This window comes from Schistocerca serialis, chromosome 1 (assembly GCF_023864345.2).
Source record: "Schistocerca serialis cubense isolate TAMUIC-IGC-003099 chromosome 1, iqSchSeri2.2, whole genome shotgun sequence".
NCBI lineage: Eukaryota > Metazoa > Arthropoda > Insecta > Orthoptera > Acrididae > Schistocerca > Schistocerca serialis.
Genome location: NC_064638.1, coordinates 11,192,629 through 11,214,896, shown reverse-complemented (window position 1 = coordinate 11,214,896; position 22,268 = coordinate 11,192,629). Strand labels below are relative to the sequence as shown.

Below are 22,268 nucleotides of genomic sequence, written 5' to 3'. Positions count from 1 at the left end.
CTTCTTCAGGCTGAAGGGTTGCAGGGGAAGCAAGAAGGGTGAAGGAAAAGGACTGGAGAGGTCTAAGAAAAGGGGTAGATTTTGGGAAAGTTACACAGAACCGTGGGTCATGGGTGACTTACCGTACAGGATGAGAAGGAAAGACTAATTGTTGGGGACTGCATCGGGCAAGATTCGGAAACCTGAGAGCTTAAAGGTGGAAGACAGGGTAATATGCAAGACAGAGATTACTACTAAAACTGTACATGAGTTAATAAGAGTGAGAAGCTAAGCGTATTGTATACAAAAGCTGTGGGAGGGGGCAGTGAAAATAGACGGGAAAGACAATGAAAGATGTAGAAAGCTAAAATGGAGTGAAGCAAAGAGTAATTACAGTGAAGAAAAGCTGAGACAGGAGAAATTAACGTAAATTAAGGCGAGGTGGGTGGTGAGAACCAAGGACACGTTGTAGTGCTAGTTTCCACCTGCGGAGTTCTGAGAAACTGGTGTCTGGCGGAAGAATCCAGGTGGCATGTGTGGTGAAACAAGTGTTGAGGTCACGTATGCCATGTTGTAGAGCATGCTCTGCAACAGGATATTGTGAGTTTCCAGTATATACACTATGCCTATGCCCATTTATCCTAACTGATAATTTGGTGGTAGTCATGCAGATGTAGAAAGCTGAACAGTGTTTACATAATAGCTGGTATATGACATGTGTCATTTCTATTTTCCACCTGATCTGCAGTTCTGGGTGACTTTCCCAAAATCTACACCTTTTCCTGGAACTCTCCAGGCCTTTTCCTTTACCCTTCTTCCTTCCCCTTCAATGCTTCTCTCTGGAGGAGCCACTGGCTCCGAAAGCTTGCCAATCACAACAGTCTTTCATGTGTATGTTCTGCTGCCGCTTGGTGAGTAGATTTTTTATCTATTCAATTAAATAAATTTATCAATAATTTATTGTTTTTGTTGTTATAGTTACTCTTTATAACCTACTTAAAATACATCACGTACCCTCCTCTCCACAAATCTTCGAACACATAGTTTTGCCTTTTGTAAAAAATCACTGCATTTCTGTATAACATACTTGGAGTCAAAGTGTCCAACATCTATTACAATCATAAATAGAAGAAAGAAAGTCATTGTATTTATTGGCAGTATTACGCAATCAAATATTTTGAAAGAGTTCCAGTGGTATAAATTTACAAAATCTTACAAATAAATATATACGTTTATTCTTTAAATCAATTCTTAGCAATAACATAGTAGTATAAATTGCAGAAACAATATAGCCAATTTTAATGTAATGACTGCAATACAAATACAAAATAACAGCGGTAAGTTATAACAAATGAGAAAGAGAGAGAGAGAGAGAGAGAGAGAGAGAGAGAGAGAGAGAGGCATTTAGACAATGTTTCATTACAGTGTGAAACTTATTAGAATTAAAATGAAGCCATAGTGAATTATTACATTCCAAAAATAATAATTATTGTGCTCTTTCACCCCAAAATAATACATTCATTAGGTAATATATACTTTTAATTTCAGAAATTTTTTACAACAGCTCTGGACTTCACTGCCTTGATGAATTTATTACATGTGTCAATGAATGAGGGTTGATAACACTGCTTTAGTCATTCAATTGTTCGTCATGTGATATTCGCAATGTTCTTAATAACTTTTTATGTAAAGTTCTATCATCAAAAAGATAATCTACGTAAGTTTTAAAAGTCGCGAATCTTTAAACAACAACTTGAAAATGGGTATATCAGTATTTTGTATACATTCTAGCATTGCTAGATTTACTTTTAAATTTTAAAGTATATGAGCAGATTGAGCGACTTTCCATCCAGAAAATTTGCTGTTGGCAAGACCTCACTACAAAGAAAAATGGTCTTTCCGGAGTCAAATGCTAAAAAATTCATAAATACCAGCATTGTAAGTGATACAAACAGGTATTAAGCAACGGGCATAAATATCGTTCTGCTTGACGAGAAAAAAAGTAGGTAGATGAAAGAGTAAATTGGGTGCAAGGATTGAACATAAACTCTCACAAATTGCAAAGGATTTTTTTTTTTTTTTTTTTTTTTTTTTTTTAAAAAAAGAGGGTCACTGCTCAAGAATTGAAAACTGCCCCCCCCCCCTTTCTTTTATAGGCTTGCTTTCACTTTTCAGATGAGACCATGTCCCCCATATGTGAAGAAAATAGCCAATATGTAAAGAGAATTACAGTTAAAGAGTTTTCTAGAATGAGAATTTCACTCTGTGTTGCCATTTTCGGAGGTAGATCTCGTATCTGGAAAGAGGAGATGACAGTTAGGGTACTATGGGCGAGCCTCTGCCATCAATTTTTGATGGTGCAGAACCCACAATAGAGCAACTGCTGCCTAGTCCAAAGGCACATGTTACCAGTCTTACCCCACAATAGTGTATCGAATCCAGACTTAATGTCGAAGCTGATAAAAAGTCATATGAGAGGTTCCTGTAATCTAGGTGTGACTGCACCAATGCTGCATACAGCCATATCAAAGTAGAGTGGACCACACCGCGGTCGGTGTCGCTGAGGCATAGAAGAGCATTCAGGTGCTACCTACATGTCTGCTTTAGTTGACAAAGAGGGGGAAGCCATGTCAACTAGGCATCAAAGACCGGTCCTAAAAAACACAATGACAGAAATGCATAACGTAGGTCATGGCAGCCAAAAAATGGATGCTATGAGTGAAAGCCCAGGATTGTGCTTGATGTATTGCTCCCTGCATTCTGCCTCCAGCAATGGCCGTCGCGGACGAACAAAAAAGATGGGGACACCATATGTCATGCAGCTGCCGCCAGATCATTGATAGCCACAAAAAGGAGAGCAGCACTCAAAACAGAACCTTGTGCAAGCCCCTTCTCCTGCAGGGGGGGATGCTACAGGAGGCACCAACCTGCACCCAAAAAGTGTGACATGGAAGAAAGTTCTAGATAAAAATCAGGAGTGGGCCATGGAGGCCCCACTCCTTTAAGGTGGCAAGGACGTTATGGAACCATGTGGTATCATAAGATATATACGCAGATCAATGAAAACTGCAACAAGGAACTGATGCTGAGCAAAAGCTGTTCAGATAGCACACTTCAAGTGGACTAAATTATCTTCAGTAGAGCGCCCTTGGTGAAAAGCACACTGGATCGAAGCCAAAAGATCCGGGGATTCAAGGACACAATACAGCCTTCGACTAACCATATGTTCAAGTAACTTGCAGGACACTGAGTAAACAATCTGGACGACAGCTGTCCGGTTGAAGAGGCAATTTATCTGATTTCAAAATTGGAATAAAAGCATTTTCTCGCTACTGGGAAGAAAATTCTGCATTGCACCAGGGATGGTTAAAGAAAGGCCAGGCACACTGACGGAAAAATTTGCAACACCAAAAAATAATTAATGTAGAGTAATGAAATACCAGAAATATATTTGTTGAGACAACATATGTAAAGTGATTAACGTTGCAGGATCAGAGATCAATGTGAGTGTGAGATAAGCCACTGCAAATGTAAATGTAAATGCTGGTACGCTGTTGTACATGTCTCATGTGTCAGTTTGTGGAATGGAGTTCCATGCCTGTTGCTCTTGGTTGGCCAATATAAGGACAGTTAATGATGTTTGTGAATGGGTTGAAGCTGTCATCAGATGATGTCCAATATGTGCTCGATTGGAGGTAGAGCTGGTTATCGAGCAAGCCAAGGCAATATGTTGACACAGTATAGCATGTTGGCTTACAACAATAGTATGTGAGCAAGTGTTATCCTGTAGGAAAACACCTCCTGGAATGCTGTTTGTCAATGGCAGCACAACAGGTCAAATAACCAGACGGACATACAAATTTGCAGTCAGCGTTCGTGGGATTCATACAGACAGTTTTGTCAGTGGAAAAGTGAAAGCCATTGTCGATGCTCCAGGAGTAAAGACAATCAAGACATTGCTGAAGATGCCACTAAGTGAGACAGGTTCATAGAGAACTGCAATAGAAGGCAAAATCGTCAAAAAAAGGGAGCCGGAGATGCCCAGTGGGAGACAGGCCATTATAGGGTTAATGGCGATAGCAAAGAGAATGACACTCAGGATGGAACCCTGAGACACACCATTTTCCTGGATAAAGGTGTCCGACAAGGCAGACCCTTCACGCACCTCGAAAACTCGGTCTTTTAAAAATGTCTGAAGGAAACAGGGTAGGTGGCCACGGAAGCCCCACATGTGAAGAGTATGGAGGGTACTAGCTCTCTAGCAGGTGTCATAGGCCTTCTCCAAATCGAAAAACACGGCGACAGTCTGGGATTTCTGCAGAAAACCATTAATGACATGGGTGGGCAAAATAATGAGACGGTCAACTGCAGAATGCCGTGTTGAAAGCCACACTGTGCATTCATCAAAAATTGTGACTCGAGCCACCATATCATCCGGGCATGAATCATATTTCCCATCACCTTGCGAACACACTGGTAAGAGAGATGGAGTGGTAGCTAGAAGGAAGAGAGTGTGTGTGTGTGTGTGTGTGTGTGTGTGTGTGTGTGTGTGTGTGTGTTTGTGTTTGTGTGTGTGTCAGAGAGAGAGAGAGAGAGAGAGAGAGAGAGAGAGAGAGAGAGAGAGCTAAATTCGGCAAGAGCTGGATTTCCATCAATAAACAGAGTTGAAGTCTGCTGTTGTGGTCTTCATCCAACTACCGATTTGGTGCATCTCACCAGCCTATTCCAGCCTTTGTAAGCCTCTTCATCTCTGCATAGTATTTCAACCTAAATCCACTTAGAATGGTGAACCACCATTCAGAGAATAACTTTTTAACAACACAGTTTGACTTCTGTAAAGGCTTCTATACTGAGAATCCAACATAATATCTCACAAATTCAATTCCAGTAGAATTAAATAGTGGAAATTATCCCCTCTGTCATCTTGCCAAAGCCTTTGACTGTTTAGATTAAATAATTTTGTGAGGAGAAGCTAAAATAGTATGGCATTAAAAGTCTTCCCCTTGCATGGATTGAGTTGGACTTTAACTACAGAAAATGGAAGGTCACATTAACAAATGATAAGACAGGAATAAGATTAAACTCAAAAAGGGAGAACATAAAATATGGTGTGGCACACAGTGTTTGCTGCCAAGTCCACAAAAATGATTTACTTGGGGCACTGGAGGGCTTTGGAAAAACTCTAATGTTTGCAGTGTCACAAACTTATTGATGCAAGATCTAAACTCATCCATACCATAAACATCCAGGAGAATAACAGAACAGGCTTGTATAGATCCACAGGTACCAGCTTAATGCCTAAAAACTTGTATTGTGCAGTTCTAAAGAAATAAAAGCGACCTACAGATATGAATATCAAAAGTAGGGATAAATGGGCAAATAGGCTCCCGTGTTCTAAGTTACTGGGTATGCAGATACCAATCACGTGTGAGACCAGCATGTGGGTCAGTTAACCGAGAAGCTCAGTTCCGCCAATTTTGTGCTTAGAAATCTCTTACTGTATCAAACTGGACAAAGGATTGCTAACACACTTTCACTCAGTTTACTCATATGGCATAATCTTCTGAGGTACTTCAGCTAAGTGGAAAAAAATATTTATTCTACATCTTGAAAAAGCTTCTTCAGGGACCCATGGATTCTCACACTTACATGCCTATAGAAGTTATATTCCCTAATGGTATTTGTGATTAATAACAAGAGTTAGTTTAAGATGAACTCAGCAATTCAGAACTGCAATACTAGAAGCAAAAATAATTTCCATATAGAAAAACCTAAAATCAGGGTTGCCACAAGTTTCTCCAAGTGAAATTCCCTGATATTTCTCTGATTCCACAGACACATTTTAGAATTTTTCCCCAACAAATTTTGAGGTCTCAAGGGGAGGTAAAGACATAAGTCGACAAAAGAATGTAAGTGCTTTGTACTTCTCACCCATTTTGTTTCAGGGCGCAAAAACAACTAGGGTCATATGTGTCCATGCCAAAACTGTGAAACACAAAGGTGAAGAGAGGAGTTAAAAATGATTACATGTCAACGTTTAATGACAGAAGAGAGGACAGCTATAAACAGGGACATGGAGAAAGGTCTACGAAGTACGCAATAGGGAAATGGAGGCCCAGAACTAAAAATTAAATGGCCTTCACCATATTGCTACAACTGATAAAAAGTAAAACACGGTCGACAGCCCACGCATTGTTCACTAAAACGGCCAATAACTCAGGTGGCAAACCCAAACGGGAACGTAAACGGTAAAAAAAAAGGGCATCCCCTCAGGAAACGGCAGACAGTTAAAAGTTGGGTGCAATGTGCACAAATTAGTGGGGGAGCACCACTTAACAAATGGTGATGGCTAAAAAGGCAGTGCCCAATATGCAAACTAGTTAAAATGACCACCTCGCCGTAGGAGGACTGAGAGGCGGTTGTCCAAGCCACTGGGAGAGGCTTGATAAACAAGAGCTTATTCCTATGAATGGAGGACCAGTGGCGATGCCAAAGTGACACCACCGCCTGACAGAAAGCTACAAGAGATCATCAGAGGGAATGCAAGAATTATTGGGCTGAAGTACGAGGAATGCAGCTTTGGCAGCAGTGTCAGCAACCTCCTGGACCGATATGACCTGGCACCCACATAAACATCACAGTGGCTCCATAAAAGTGAGCAAGTGGAAGCTTTCCTGGAACCGGTGCATTAAGGGATGGACAGTCTACAGTGCACAGAGGCTTTGAAGGGTGCCGAGAGAGTCTGAGCAGTGACACAGTTGAAAGGAGTATGTCACCAGATGTACTCCATGATCTGATACAGGGTGAAGAGCTCTGCTGTAAATACTGAGCAATGTGCCAGAAGTCAGTACCAAAAAATGTTGGTTGACGTTGAAGGCACACCCGAAACCATGGTCAATCAAAGAGCCATCATTGTACACAAAGATACTATTGCAAAATTCCATGCATAGGTCGTGAAACTGAATGCAATAGAGCGAGCCTGGTGCAGTGTCTTTAGAAAGTGAATGAAGGTCAAGGTGAAGATGGGCTGCCGCACGAAGCCAAGATGGTGAAGGGTTCACACCCATCGAAAAAGCTGCAGGGAGCATGAAGTGGGAGGACCAAGATAGTTTTGTATAAAGCAGGAGCCTCAGGAATTTTGTAGTTTCAATGAATGGAAGAGCAACAGGCCCAAGATGTAAAAATGGTGGGAGAAACCAGCTGTGCTGCCAGAAATTCATACAAATGTTTTTGTCAGTAGAAAAACGAAACCCACTGTCAATGCTCCGTGAGTAAAGACGATCGAGACATTGCTGAAGACACCACTCAATGAGACAGGTTCATGAAGAGCAGCAGTAGATAGCAAAATTGTCAACAAAAAGAGAGCCAGAGATGCCCAGCAGGGGACAGGCCATTGTAGGGTTAATGGCGACAGCAAAGACGACGACACTCAGGACAGAAGCCTGAGGTACACCATTTTCTTTGATAAAGGTGTCCGAGGAGGCAGACCCCATACGTACTTCGAAAACTCGTCTTTTAAAAGTTCCTCAAGGAGATGGGGCAGTTGGCCCCATGTGTAGAGAGTACAAACGATACTAGTCCTCCAACAAATGTCGTAGGCTTTCTCCAAATTGAAAAACACAGCCAGTCTGGGATTTCCACAGAAAACCATTCATGACATGGGTATAGAAAGTGGGTGATAGCCAGAAGGAAGTTGTTTGTCCTTACCGGGCTTAGGTGTGGGTATGACAGTGGCTTCACGACAGTGGCTGGAAAACATGCCCTCTGCCCTGGTCCGGTTGTACGTATTAAGGAAAAAGTGCTTGCCCACAAGAGAAAGGTGCTGCAACATTTGAAAGTTAACAGTGTCTGGTCCAGGGCGGAGGATTGAGATGAAGTGAGAGCGTGATCTAGCTTCCTCATAGTAAAGGCAGCACAGTAACACTCACGATTCTGAGAAGAGAAGGGTATTGCCCGAGTCTTCTCTGCTCATTTCCAATAGAGGTAGGCAGGACGATAGTGGGAGGAGCTCAAAATTTCTGCAAAATGGTGACCCAAGGTGTTGGAGATAGCAATAGGGTACACGATGATATTGTCTGCTACTGTCAGGCCGAAAATTGGGGAATGGATCTTGCTCCCAGAGAACTGTCGGAGGTTGGTGCACACGATGGTAGAGGGGGGGTGAAACTGTTAAAAGAACTAGTGGATGAAGTTCAGCTACCTTTTTGGTTATCCCGAAGAATGCGAATTGCATCGCAGCAGGCTTCAGTCCACCAAAGGACTGGGATGCATCGCAGCAGGCTTCAGTCCACCAAAGGACTGGGACACAGCATAGTAAAGAGGAAGTGTGAGGAATGGAATGTTCTGCGACGGTAAGGATAATGTTTGTAAGAAATTCCACCTGGTCACGACAACGGCGGAAATCGTGTTCGTTGAAGGTCGCCAGGGAGGAGTAAAGTCTCCAGTCAGCCTTAGTGAGCTGCCATTTCGATGTGCACGGAGGTGGGGTAGGAGTCAGCAAATGGATAGCACACAGGAAATGGTCGCTCGAGTAGGTGTCAGAAAGAATGGACCGTTCAACATGATGTGCAGGACGGGCAGTGAAGAAGGAAAGGTCCAAATGGGAATAGGTGTGTGACGAGTCTGAAAGCAACATGGGTGCTTCTGTGTTAAAGAAGAAAAGGTTAAGTTGATTAAGAATGGCAGTGAAAAGGGCACCTCTCGGATAGGTTCTGGAAGAGCCCCAAATGGGATGGTGTGCATTAAAGTCCCCAAGCAGCAGAAATCAGCGAGGAAGCTGTCCAATAAGCTGGAGGAAGTCGAACCTGGTGACATCGAATGACGGTGGGATTTAAATGGTAGAAAGGGAAAAGCTCAAGTGAGGAAGGAAAAGACGAACTGCAACAGCTTGATGACTGGTAGTCAGGGAGATGGATGGGTTGACTATGAATGTCATCCCATATGAGCAGCATGACTCCCCCATGAGACAGAATGCCAACCTCGAACAGAAGGTCAAAACAGACCAGGAAGAAATGCGAAAGCTCAAAGCAGTCGTGAGGATGCAATTTTGTTTCCTGAAGGCAGAGTACAAGTAGAAGCTGCGATTCTAAAAGCAGTCATAAATCCTCTTTGTTGGATCAAAGGCTGCAAAAGTTCCACTGGAGGACAGTCACGATGAGGACAATACAAAGGGGTGTCACCCCGGCAGCTGCCGAGTGCCAGTCTGCAAAAACTCGCTGCTACAGGGCACAGAGGCAAGAGGATCCTGCTCCATGAGGTCCTACAGAAGTGTCGGCTTTCTTCTGCTGTCGACATGAGGAATCCAGGGCATGTTGTCTGTAGTTCAACAATGTCTAGATGATCAATACTGCAGTTCGATTGCATCTGCATTATTACTTTGTGCCAAGAAGGGCTCTCAGCAAGGGTAGTGTCCAGGCATCGTTTTGTTGCATACATACAGTGATACATGGTCCCTTGTGAGTTTTGTGTTTGGTATATAATGGGGAGTGACATTCTACAAACGTCTTGTTTAGCTTGCTGAGGTGAGTGTAATTGTGTATTATGACCAGTGGGAAGCCAGTCGGTGTAGTGTTCTGCGTAGCGGCTGGGGTAGTGTTGTGTAGTTGAGGTGCTGCAGAATTATTTGTATGGTCCCTCATATTACCAATGCTCAGAACTGGTGTTGGTAAAAGCACGCTGCATTTGCCCTGTGAGTTAGTAGGCTCAGTTGTTCGTGTATGTTGCTGCTGATTGCATTTTGGACCCACCAGCTTCGAAGGTCCATCTTTGTTCCACGGAGCTGTCACTTCCAGCTCGAGGACTACTGCGGTGATATTGAGGGCCTCTCTAGTATATTCACTGGTGGTGTGACTGGTGTTGGTGTTGCTGTTGCTGTTGCGTTGTTTCCACCCGTCAGTTGGACAATGAGCTCATGCTGTCTCCGAGCCATTGCTTCTTGATTTGTGGCAGCAAAGTCCAGATTTAGCTGGTTCATCACTTACTGATAGGTGGCAAAGCAAGACAGAAACGTTGAAGAGAACAGATGGCACTCCTGCCTCTTGTGCTGCAGTCTTGCTACGGGTCGTCGGGTGGAATCTGCTTGGTGGATCTGCCGTCTCCCAGACATAAGGATACTTTTAAGGATAGAATGTGGATATGAGACAATTTTACTTTTTCGTCTGAAAAGACAATTTTGCTTTTTTAGTGTACACATAGAAGAGGGGAGTCCTTATGACTCACTTGTGCAAGATGCAATGCACAGTGCAAGAGAGCACGGGTGGAAGACAGCAGCCTGTACTGGACAGTGTTGTCCAATGTGAACGTGCCCCGGACACTGAAATACCCTATTAAAGAATGGGAGAGTCACACTGGGGAAGTTCCAACCACAGTTGCAGGAACTTTGAGCCAGAACTCTTGGCCACCTAGCACTGTCAAGTGTGTAGCAGCGTGTGCTTGTTAGTGACACTCCAAAGAGTGTCCTGTGGCATCTACGCCAGTTTTAGCGTATGTGTAACACAAATTTCCTCTCGCTCGCAGCTACTGCAGGTACAGGGGGAAGGCAGCTGCTCAGCTGTGACTCACCCGTAGTACTGCCCGTGGTTTTCCTTGGTGGGAGGACTGGAACGAGGTGCACCAAGCCTTGTGATGCCCATTGAGGAACTGTTGGACTGAGGCGTAGTGACTCTGAGGTCAAGAAAGCTGGCAGTGACCAGAACAGGGTGTGCTGACGCCGCCCCCCCCCCCCCCCCCCCCTTCTGCTTTCAGTGATGACATTGCAGAGGATTACACTGTGGTTGGTCATCTGGTTTTGATGTGGGCCAGAACATGAAGCTTTCCTTTGCTTTTTTTTTGCTAAATTGTCTCTTACTTCTGCACACAAACACCTATACAGAGCAAATGTATTGGCATCCAAGGTTTGGTTATTTGGGGGGGGGGGCAGGGGGGAGTGACGGTCTGTTATTGTTTCCACCCCCCCTCGCCCAGCTTCCCTCAAAAATGCAACTCGCTAGCAACCTCGCTGTTAGCATACGACAGACATCTACAATTTTAATAACAATAATAAACACACAAAAATATATTAAATTATTCAATATAATAGTAACAATACAAATAGGTGGATCAAAGAAGGAAGAAAACATAGAACAAACAAAAGAACTTCAGAAAGTGTGCAAACTGACGTGGACACACTATAATAAAAGAAACATTTCAGTACAAGGCAAACACATGCACTACAATACAGTTATAGTATCAGAAGCACTCTTCGCATCAGAAATGACCACAATCTGAGGACCAGGCACCACAAAGCAGAAAGAATACAATGCAAAATCCTCAGAAAATTTTTTGGAGCAGTGCACAGAGATGGTGTATGGATGAAGAGATCAACCAGAGAATTATATAAACACAGAGGCAGACTCAGTCACAATCAGAAAACACCGACTAACATTCTATGGACACATACACACAATGAATAGCGACAGATTCACAAAGGGATTTAGGATGTAGTAAATGCCTTAATCAAAAAAACCAGGTGGTTTCAAGAAATAGAAGAAGGCTAAAACGAGCAGGAATCAGAATGGAAATGATGAATGAAAGAGACAAATTCAGAAACAAAACTATGAACATAAAACTTGAAGTAAAGGGAAGGAAGAAAGCAGAGAAAATATGTACATATCAAAGGAAACAAGAACACAGTCAAAGAATGAAAAGATTTTGGGAAGAGAAAAGGGAGGAGGAAAGAAGGAAAAAGCTGAACAATCACGTAACAACCAAGTTGAACTCTGTCAAAGTGTGTGCTCACCATCATTATTTCAATAAACATTATGACTGAACAGAGGTCTGCAAACACATGTGAATGAGGGGAATACTGTTTCTATCAGTGATTTCCAACTGTGTTCTGGAAGTCATTCTTTCTGTTGTTGTTGTATCGGATCTGTTGTTGACAGCTGGTATGTTCAACCCAGTCCTGTGCAGCTTTACCCGGCTGCAATGTTGTCAATCAGACCAAAAGCATGTCCTTGTGGGCAGACCCTAGCACGAGCAACTGAAAAGTGGCCTTTATTAAATGTAGCTTGTCATTGCTGGAAGAACTTGGCATTTTGTACACACTTCTGTTTCCACGCTACCTCCTTCTCCAAAAGTTATGTGTGCATTTGGAAATTGGTGAAGTAAAAAATATAAAGACATCGTGTCATTCTGCCACATCTGTCTGTAGTGTGCATTTTGGAGTGTGTGTACGATACAAGGCATTTAGGTATGGTGAGGTTACTTAGCCATTAGTGTTCACAATGGCTGGCATAAAGGAAACATGACAAGTATTACATTAGAAAGCAACAGCGATAGCTTTCCGACTGCATAAATTCTACTAGGCAGAGTTAGAAGCAGACACAGTGGCCTGTGCCAGATAGGAGTGTTGGAAGTGGCTGAAATGTGAGTCGTGGGACAGAGAGAAAGAAAGAGAGAGAGAGAGAGAGAGAGAGAGAGAGAGAGAGAGAGAACACACAGACAGCATCATAAAGCATTCCCCATCTCTTTCTGCACAGAATGCACCACATTGCTGCCTTCTTAAGTGCACCCCAGTATAATATGTTGTTTGGGAAGTGGGTGGTACTTATCACCATTGCCACGACCTCCCCTTGTATCCACTCCTGCAAGATTGTAAAATCTACAGCCACTGAGGAGATTTATGCGAGATGTTCCTATCAACTTTGTGTAATATTCATATTGCACACTTCTGCAGACAAAGCAGATTCTCGACCTTAGCTTAGGAAAGAAAAGAATCATCACAGATCATTAAGGTTCAAAGAACTTGTCTTGAACACTGTAAGGGATCCGTGATCCCACAAACATAGATGCTAGTATCTGACGCCCAGGTCGATAGCGGACAGGAGTCGATTGTCGAGCACTGCAGTAGGCAGTGAGACTAGTGCTGAGTGCGCAGTAGTATGGTAGAGTGTCGAGTGAGAAGTAGTGCGGGAATGACGGGCAAGAATGGTGGTCGAGTGAGTTGTAAACGGTAAAACTCACTGGAGTATGACGAGTGAGCACGTCCCCCTGATCGTCGTGGGGTTGACTCTCACTAATGCCGATTCGCGAGTGATATGAAACAGAAAGTGACAAGTGCCGAATTACGTGTTTCGCGTCAACCGCGTCGGCCAGCAACAACCATGGATTGCAGTGAGGATTGTTGTGAATGTTAACCATCAGCATTGCGTGTGACAAAGTACTGAAAATCAGCAATCAATAAAAAGAGATAACCGCAATTAGACGTGTAAGGCAAAGGTAGCAACTGCCTCAGAATTTGTGTGTTAGTAGGAAATATATATCAGTTGTACATCGCAACCTTTGTGATACTTAATAATAGACAAACTTTCAATCATTAGCTATTCCATCTCAGAACAGCCGCATTCGGTTGAAATACTCCCGAAACCACAGCAGAACAACCAATAGCCTTTCATCCATTAAGCACACGGTCACATAATAATTAACTGTTTGGTGGCTTCGGTAAATTACCCAAAATCCTGTAAAGGAATTAATCGGGGGTGTTTCAACACGAATGCTTAAAAATTCTTTTGTAGTTAACCTATTTTCAGATTATGAAGAGTTCTTTGTTACAGCTTGTATTTTTGTTCCAGGTGGCACTGAACTTGATGGCTGTAGTGATGTCATGAAGGCACAAATTCGGAAGTTGTTAAACCTTCAGAAACAAGATTTTCAAAGTACTTCTTCTCAGATGCCAATATTTTGCCCCTGTTTGTGTCGGATACACAGATGTCTCAGTTGTTATCACATAATTTGAGTGTAGTGACTGAATCTAGAAAACAGTTTCTTTTGCTTCCCTGTACCCCAAGCATTATGTGCAATGCAGGACTCCTAACAAGACAAACACACAGAGCACAGCCCTCTGTCTTCTCTTGCCATTTCTGCAGTTCGGTAGCACAGTCCGGAAGTCTGACTTATGTCGACCGGACCGGCAGTGCGAAAATGGTCGACGTGGGTTCGAAGCCGGTGACAGAACGGACTGCTACAGCATGAGCAAAGGTTTTTGTGGGACCCAAACTGATGAAACTCGTACGAGAAAATGGCCTGAAGAAAGGTGACGTACTTAGCGTTGCTCGCCTGGTGGGAATTGTGGGGGCCAAGCAGACGTCCAGCCTTTTCCCTCTGTGTCATAATATATCTTTATCCTCTGTGGCTGTGGACATTGAACTGGACTCTGCTCTCAACTGTGTGATTATAACTGGCACGGAAAAGTGTAGAGGGCAGACGGGCGTGGAGATGGAAGCTCTCACTGCTTTATCGGTGTCTGCCTTAACAGTGTACGATATGTGTAAAGCTGTGAGTCATGACATTATGATATCTGAAATAATGCTTCTGGCCAAAAGTGGGGGAACTAGAGGAGACTTCCACCGGACATGAGCATCTGTGTGGGTCAGTGAAATAAGTTAAGTATACCTGGTGTGATGTAGGCAAATTTCAAAGTCTGTTCATAGTTATCATAAATTATATACACATCGAATTGGCCTGAATATAAATTGCACCTTTAATTTCGAAAAAGAGAGAAACTTTATTAAAACTAATTTGTCAAGTTGCCCATTTACAATAGCTTTTCAAAATGTGATTTACCCTTAACCACTTTTTTTGTAGTACACTGTAGATAAATTACACACAAAAACAAAGCTTTAAGTTGCAGTTTTCATGTAAGACACTGTTAACTTCACTAACATTCATTGTTTTGTCACTGTCAGTATTTTTGTCACTCTCCTCCCAAAGTACAGTGCCGTCGCTACAATCCCGGGCATTGCATGTGCAGCATTTCTTGAACCGTACCTTTAAAAAGCACATTTGTTAGATGAATAACTGTGAGTTTGAAATTTGCAACGTAACTGTACCGAATTCCAAAATTTTCTCTCAATGTTGTGCTTCATTGGTGAAGAATAAATTATATTCTTTAGTCAGAGAAAAACTGTGCCTATCCCATTGTCTAAAATAGTGAAACTGTGAGAATGGTAATACAGAGGGGTCCAGAAAAATGTAGACTCTCTTTGATAGTCAATATTGATGGAACAAAATGGCATAGTGTCAAAATTCTTGCATGGGAGGAAGATCATTTTGTGTGTTCAAAGTAACACCTGTTAGCAGCCAAGCAACATCAATGTTGCTGAATTGTTGACTGAAGTACAGCTGTCAGTGTTGCCAGTGTGGTAGCTGCACAGGATGTCTTGATGGTTTCTCATATCTCATCCAGTGTAGCTGGTTTCTGTTGGTAAACTTTGTTTGTCGAGGTCCCCCATTGGTAGAAGTCGAGAATTGTAAGGTCCCGTGACCTTGGTGGGCACTTGACAGCTCCTCTTCGACTTATCCGTCGTCCAGGTAGATTTTCATCTAAGTAGAATCTGATGTCTCTGTTGTGGTGAGGCGGAGTACAGTCTTGTAGGTAAAAATCTTTTGTTTCCAAACACCTCTTGGATGGCTAATAAAATCAATGTTTGCAGCATATGATACACCTCACCAGTTATGTACCTTCAAAGAAGAATGGGTCAGAGAAACAATACTATGACGGACCACACCACACATTAACACCAAGTGAAGTAACATGTTTGTCCATGTGAACATGAGGATTTTCAGCAGCCCAATACACGCAGCTATGACAGTTTACATTACCATTCAGGTTGAATTGTGCCTCATTAGGCCAGATAACCTTCCCTGCAAACCATCATCTTCGTGAAGCATGCCTTCAGACCACTCGTAGTGCTCCATCCTTCATTCAGTGCTGCATTGTCATCTGCTGGAAACCCACACGACAAGATCTGTTGGGAAAACAGTGGCTTATGCTACCACTCAAAATTGCAGCCATATAACACTTTGTTCCTAAGGTAATAACTATCAGAGAATGTCTACATTTTTCTGGATCCCTCTGTAGTCACTACCTAAATGGGATAGTAACAAAGAGAATGTTTGCATTGCTACCTCATACACAACAATTGATTTACAAACTGTAGTGATATTTTTGGTTCATTTCAAACTTAAGAAGAAGCACTACAGTTGAGGTTTCTATGATTCATAAAAGTCCCAGTCTTTATGGGGTGTGGTGTATACTCTAATTTTTTTGGACATTTTTTGTAGAAACGGTGTAGCTTATATTCAGGCCAGTATGGTACCTGTTTACATCCTGTTTTAAGTCTTAATTCAAAATATTTATTTTTCTTTTTCCAATACCTGATCAATTTGAGAGAGATATTTAAAACAAAAAATAAGCACTAGCAAGTACGTTACTTTGCTATTGTTAAAACTTTTTCTCGTGCATGTTCTCTACAATTTTGATATGACACCACCTGCACTCTTATCTTGTTGCCAGTAAAAAGTGAGTAAGTAGGTCATTAAACACTCTCTCTCTCTCTCTCTCTCTCTCTCTCTCTCTCTCTCTCTCTCTCTCTCTCTCTCTGTGCCCTCCCCCAGCTGTGTGGTAGTGTCCTCTGTGTTGCTCTATTGTTTCAATTTTTGATGGTCCCATGCTGTGAAAAGTTGAGGTGAAGTGTTCATTCTTAAATAAATAGTGTGTATCAGCTCTTTTCTCCTAGGATCAGGTTGTCATTGCTGTGTTCATTGAAGTAAAATGGCACTTTTTTAACAGTTCCTAAAAGGTGCACCACTTCATTGACACTTTTGCTCACGTGTAGAGCATATTGGCCAGACTAATTTACATGTTTCAGCTTTACACTGTATGGTATCCTCTTTTTTAAAGGCCTATCATCTTTCTTGTGTGTGACTTGTCCAGCGATTGAAAATGTTTTATTTTGTAAGTTACCAATCCAGAACAGGTTTCTGTCAATTTAATTCTTCAGGTTTTTCCAGAAGTTTGCTGAAATTCCCGAGTTGTCCTTTGCACAGTCGGACATCATTGTCTTACTCGCATATTTCGGTGACATTAGTCGTTGCTTTTACAAATTGCTACTTGAGACTGATCGTCAGATGGAGCAGGTCTGTAATTTGTTCCCTCTGCCTTCCTGCTTCATCTGCAATCTGCTCTGACAGACACCATCCTCAGGTATCCGTGTTGCGTGATATTCCGAGTGCCATCTACACTCATGGGCATGATCCTTGTGTGTTATGTTTTCAGTCCAAGCTGGCTGGTAGAATTCTGTTTGTGGGCTGTCCCCGTTTGGGGACAAGGATCGGCAGGGCATTAAACCCTAATCTCTCATCTTTCAGTTAACTCAAATGTCGAGTGTCACTTTTTTCATGTACTGCGGTTACAAATATAAGAGAATACAAAATGAAAACTTCTCAACATAGTCATGTTTCTTTTCAGTATGTTTCTCAGATCAGTACACTGCAATGCAAATATTCCATTAAAAGAATATATTTTTGATTGTTACTTCAGTCAAAGATGCATTGCCTTTTTGACTTAACAATCAGTGTCAAATCATTGTCCCTCAAATAATCCTGCAGGGGTTTGACAACGTGAGACCACGGCTTTATGGAGCATCACCTAGAATTAGCTGCCGTCTTTTCTGACATGATTTTAAATCAATGCTATCATCACTGTTTCTTTTGCTTAGGGTTTTGAGTCTAGGAATGATGCAAACAATCAGCAGTTTATTTCTTTTTTACGTGATCTTTTTTCTCCTCCCTAGCCCCCTTTCTTCTTTCATTTGGTAGCCTCGAGCAAATTGAATATTCCTGCTTTTGTTTGTATTTATTAATCTGTTTGTGACCCTACTTCTTAAAAGACTTCATTATGACACTAATACTCTGAAGCAGCAAATTTGGGGAAAAAGAGCTGCATTCATTTATGCTGTTGTAAAATGGAGGAATTGGTTGTAGACGGAAAAAAAATCTGCCTTTTACAGCTGCTGATTTTTGTCATTTATTTTACGTAGCCCACCCATGATCTACAATCAGGTCTTCCTTTTTATGTTGTATTTTTCATAAGAATGTTGAAATATAGATGATTGTTATGCATCTTTGCAGCAGCTTAACTTGAATATTGTACTTAAAAATGTTATTTGTTGTCTTTTTTAAATTAAATTGTTATGTTTAAGAAGTGAATTAAATAATTGTTACCTGTGATAATTTTGTAGCAGCTAAAATTAAATGCTGGTCTTCAATATTTTAATTGTTATAGTTTGGGGTATGATTGTTGTAATTAGAAAATGAATGTGTGCCTTGTGCACTATGTTGTTACAGTAATTTGGAGTTTATTTTGTACATCATCTGGCGTAAATTATAAGAATTTAAGCAAAAACTTCTGTCTCTCAACAGCTTTCTTAATAACACTATTCCAGTAACTGGATATGCATATTGAAATATCTGTGTTGTATATTAGATTCTATGACCTGTACCGAGGCAATATTTTGCGGTTGCAAATTTTCTTGACTATTATTAAGTGTGTGTGTGTGTGTGTGTGTGTGTGTGTGTGTGTGTGTGTGTGTGTGTGTTGCTTATGCCCTACATACACGAGTCCTCCATGCTACTGATGATCTGACCAATGTACGACATGCCAAAATGCTACGGCTGCATGGGGAGATACAATTAAATCCCATCCCCCCCCCCCTCTCTCTCTCTCTCTCTCTCTCTCTCTCTCTCTCTCTCTCAAAGATCGGCAGGTTCAGGAATCTAACACAGAAAGAATTTAATCACGGTTTCTTTTTCATCTCTATCATACAATGTAGTCCAATTTTTTGCTAATACAGAAATAACATTTTGTGATTTATGTTGTGTACTCTTCAAAAGATCTAATGATGTCCTCATTCCTTTCTTATAAACAAAACAAGAAAAAACTGACAATAATTGTCGTTAAAATAAAACACAGAACAGTGTCTCCATAGCATCAATGAGAACATCCTTTCAGCACCTTTGACCCAGGCAGTGAACACAGCAGCGGTCAGTCTATGACTTGCAGCAGGTGAATCCCAGTCAGCTGCATTGCTCATGCACCCCACATAAATAATAATACACAAAATCTAACAATACACATAACCAAGGCTTGATTTGTGACAGTATACCGCTGATGATGAGAAAAATTGGACCCAAAGATTTTGAGATGTGATACAATAGAACTTTTGCTCTAGTTGAAGCAGTAAGATGCAAATGTTGTATTCACACTTTTAAAAAGTTCAGAAAAGTGTTATAACTTTTTCAGAAGTCTAAATCAAACTATGGAAACTCTCGGTAGGAACTTAGAAATATAGGAAATGATAGAGTGCTACTTACCATAAATACATATTAAGAAGTCTATTTTTTTTCCTTTAACAAATCTAGCACTGCATATTACTGCCAAATTAGTCATTACCTATGATTGCCCCAGTGGCAGAAGTATGTATAATAATGTCAAAACGTTTGTGACACTACACACTAGGAGAAGCTCAAGTTTCAGGTACACGTTGATTGCGTTCTTGATGATGCTATCTACATGTTCATCCACACACTGCAAACCACTATGAAGAGTATGACAGAGGGTACATCTCACTGTACCAGATATTAAAGCTTGTTCATGTTTCAAGACCATTTAAATCTTTCTCTGCATGCTGTAATTAATCTAATATTGTCCTCACGGTCCCTATGGGAGCAATAGTTACAAGGTTGTAACATATTCCTAGAGTCGTCTTTTGGTAAGCATACTTTCTTAGGATAGTGTACATCTTATCTTGAAGCATCTGCCAATTCAGTTACTTCAGCATCTCTGTGACACTCTCCCTTGGGTCAAACATACCTGTGACCATTTGATCTGCCCTTCTCTGCATGCGTTCAAATCACCCATTAATCCATTTTGATACGGGTCCCACACATTTGAGCAATATTCTAGGATGGATCATACAAACGATTTGTAGAATGACTGCATTTCTATGGTATTCTACCAAAAAAAATCTAACTCTTTCGCCTGCCTTACCCCTGAGTGGGCCTATATGACTGTTCCATTTCATATCCCTACAAAGTGCTCCACCCAGGTAATTGTATGAATAGACATAATCCAAGCAAGACACCCTGATACTGTAGTCATACCACACTGCGTTTTCTTCATTTTGCAAAATGCACAATTTTACATGTCTGAACATTTAAAAGAAAGTTTGAAATTATCAAGATCTGACGAATGTTTGTACAATTTCTTTCAGACTGTACTTTATTCTAGATAAATGCACTATCTGTGAAAAGAGTGCTTTACTATTAATATTGTCTGCAAAGTCATTAATGTACATGAACATGAACAGCAATGGTCACAACATACCTCTCTATGACACATCTGAGGTTACTTCTACATCAGATGATGACTCCCCAGCCAAGATAACATGTAAGTCATTCCTACCAAAATATCCACAATTCCAGTGACAAATTTCACTCGATACCCCTCATGGTAGCAATTTTGATAATAAGCATCGATCTGGCACTAAGTCAAAAGCTGTTCAGAAAGCGGGAAATACTGCCTGCACCTGTCGAGTCAGGAAGACGAAAGTTTTAAGGTCAGGTTGACAAAACAGATTTTTAATACTCTTGGAAACAACCCTAAAGTTTCTGACGTAGTTCAGGGGAAGACAAAGGGATCTTTGACAGGCTGGATTAAATCTAGGCGGCGTCTCAGACCGACCAGAGTTACAACTTTAAAGGCTTCTACGCTGAGCAAATACAACGGGCTGTTGGAGGAAGAATGCAAAGGCAGCATCTAGTAATGTGCAATTGCTATTCTGCGTGGTCTTTAATGGCCATTACCAAATTTTAAAAAATTAAGAATAACAATAACACAGTACACAACAGGAAGGGTACAGCAGACTTTCCCTGATTGTTCCTTACATTACCTTTCCTTGATTTTTTTTTTTTTTTTTTAATGATAATGTTTCTAAGTCTTTCCTGGTTTCCATTGAAAGGTTTGGATTGTTTCAAAGATTAATTTACACATTTTTTAATATTTTAATGTATTCTAGGACAGGAACTCAAAGAGCACAAGTATAAAAAAACTGCATGTAGGACATTCGTGTAAAGCTTCCCATTTTTAACTGCAAGGTAATGGCAGTCTATTTTGTTACAAGAAAATGAATCGGGACTTAGTTCTCCAGAGCTGATACTATTATAAGGAGTTGTGATGGAAGAACATGAGTTCCAAACAATGGATGCCTTGGATCTGTTTGCTGCTGCTTCTTTTTAATCTCTGCTGCTAATCCCATGAGTGAAAGATCTCTACCAATGAAAAAGTAGATTTGAATGACATCAAGTTTCTTCTCTTGTCAATAGTTGTTTCTACTGAAGAGAAATGAGTCTGGTCATCTTTGTCCATTTGCAGTAATTCAAAGGTGTCGTGACACCTGACATGTATGCTTGAAAATAACAAACGATCAATATTGTAATTAACAAAAGTATTGACAGCAGTAAGCTGTATTTATCACATGCAAAAAGTTTGTAAAAGCTGTGGACCCTTGTTTTATCATGTCAATCCATTTGTGCCAATGGCTAACAGAGTACCATTCACCATCATGTCAAGTGGCAATAACAGTTTGCTTGCATCATAAATATTGAGTGTCAAAAGTTAATTCCAACAATATGAAATAGGACAGATTGCTACTCACCAGTTAGAGCAGGCAATGGGCAGCAGACAAGCATACTGAAAAAAAAGAAACTGTCAGATACTATATACTCAAAAAAACACTTAGGTACTGAAGGAATTATCGAAATACCAAATAGGGCTGAAATCAGTAAATGTGACATACATGTGAAGACAGAAAAATAATTACAGTTTCAGAAAAAACTGGATGATTTATTCAAGAGAAAGAGCATCACAAATTGGATGAGATGGTCCACCTCTGGCCCTTATACAAGCTTGGCTCTGGCTGATAGAGTTGTTGGATGTCCAACAGAGGGACATCATGCCAAATTCTATTCAAATGTCACGGTAGATAGTCAAAATCCCGAGGTGGTCTAATGGCCCTGCCCATAATGCTCCTTACATTCTCAATTGGGGAGAGATCCAGCAACTTTGCTGGCCAAGGTAGGGTTTGGCAAGCACGAGGGCAAGCTGTGTGCGGACAGGCATTACCTTGCTGAAATGTAAGCCTTGCCAAGAAGGGAAACAAAATAGGATGTACAGTATTGTCAACAGACGACTATGCTGTAGGGGTGACATCCATGTCACCCCTACAGCATAGTCGTCTGTTGACGAAAAGGGATCTGTTATGAAAAGAAATCGCACCCCAGATAATCAGTCCTGGTAGTTGGACCGTATGGGATGTGACATTCACGGTGGTATCCCACCGTCTGGGGCGTCTTCGGACACATCTGTGCTGATCATTGGGGCTCAATTCATAGTGGGATTCATCACTGAAGCC

At 41.4% G+C, this 22,268-nt stretch overlaps 1 protein-coding gene across 1 annotated transcript in view; it reads right to left on the bottom strand.

Moving 5' to 3' along the window:
* The window catches only part of LOC126460020 (molybdenum cofactor biosynthesis protein 1-like), an 87,529-nt gene extending 66,416 nt beyond the window's left edge, over nucleotides 1-21,113 (bottom strand). The window contains exon 1 of the mRNA XM_050095896.1: nucleotides 21,015-21,113. Within this exon, the coding sequence (XP_049951853.1) occupies nucleotides 21,015-21,113 (99 nt within the window). The remainder of the gene's footprint in view (nucleotides 1-21,014) is intronic.
* Between the last annotated feature and the right edge of the window lie 1,155 nt (nucleotides 21,114-22,268).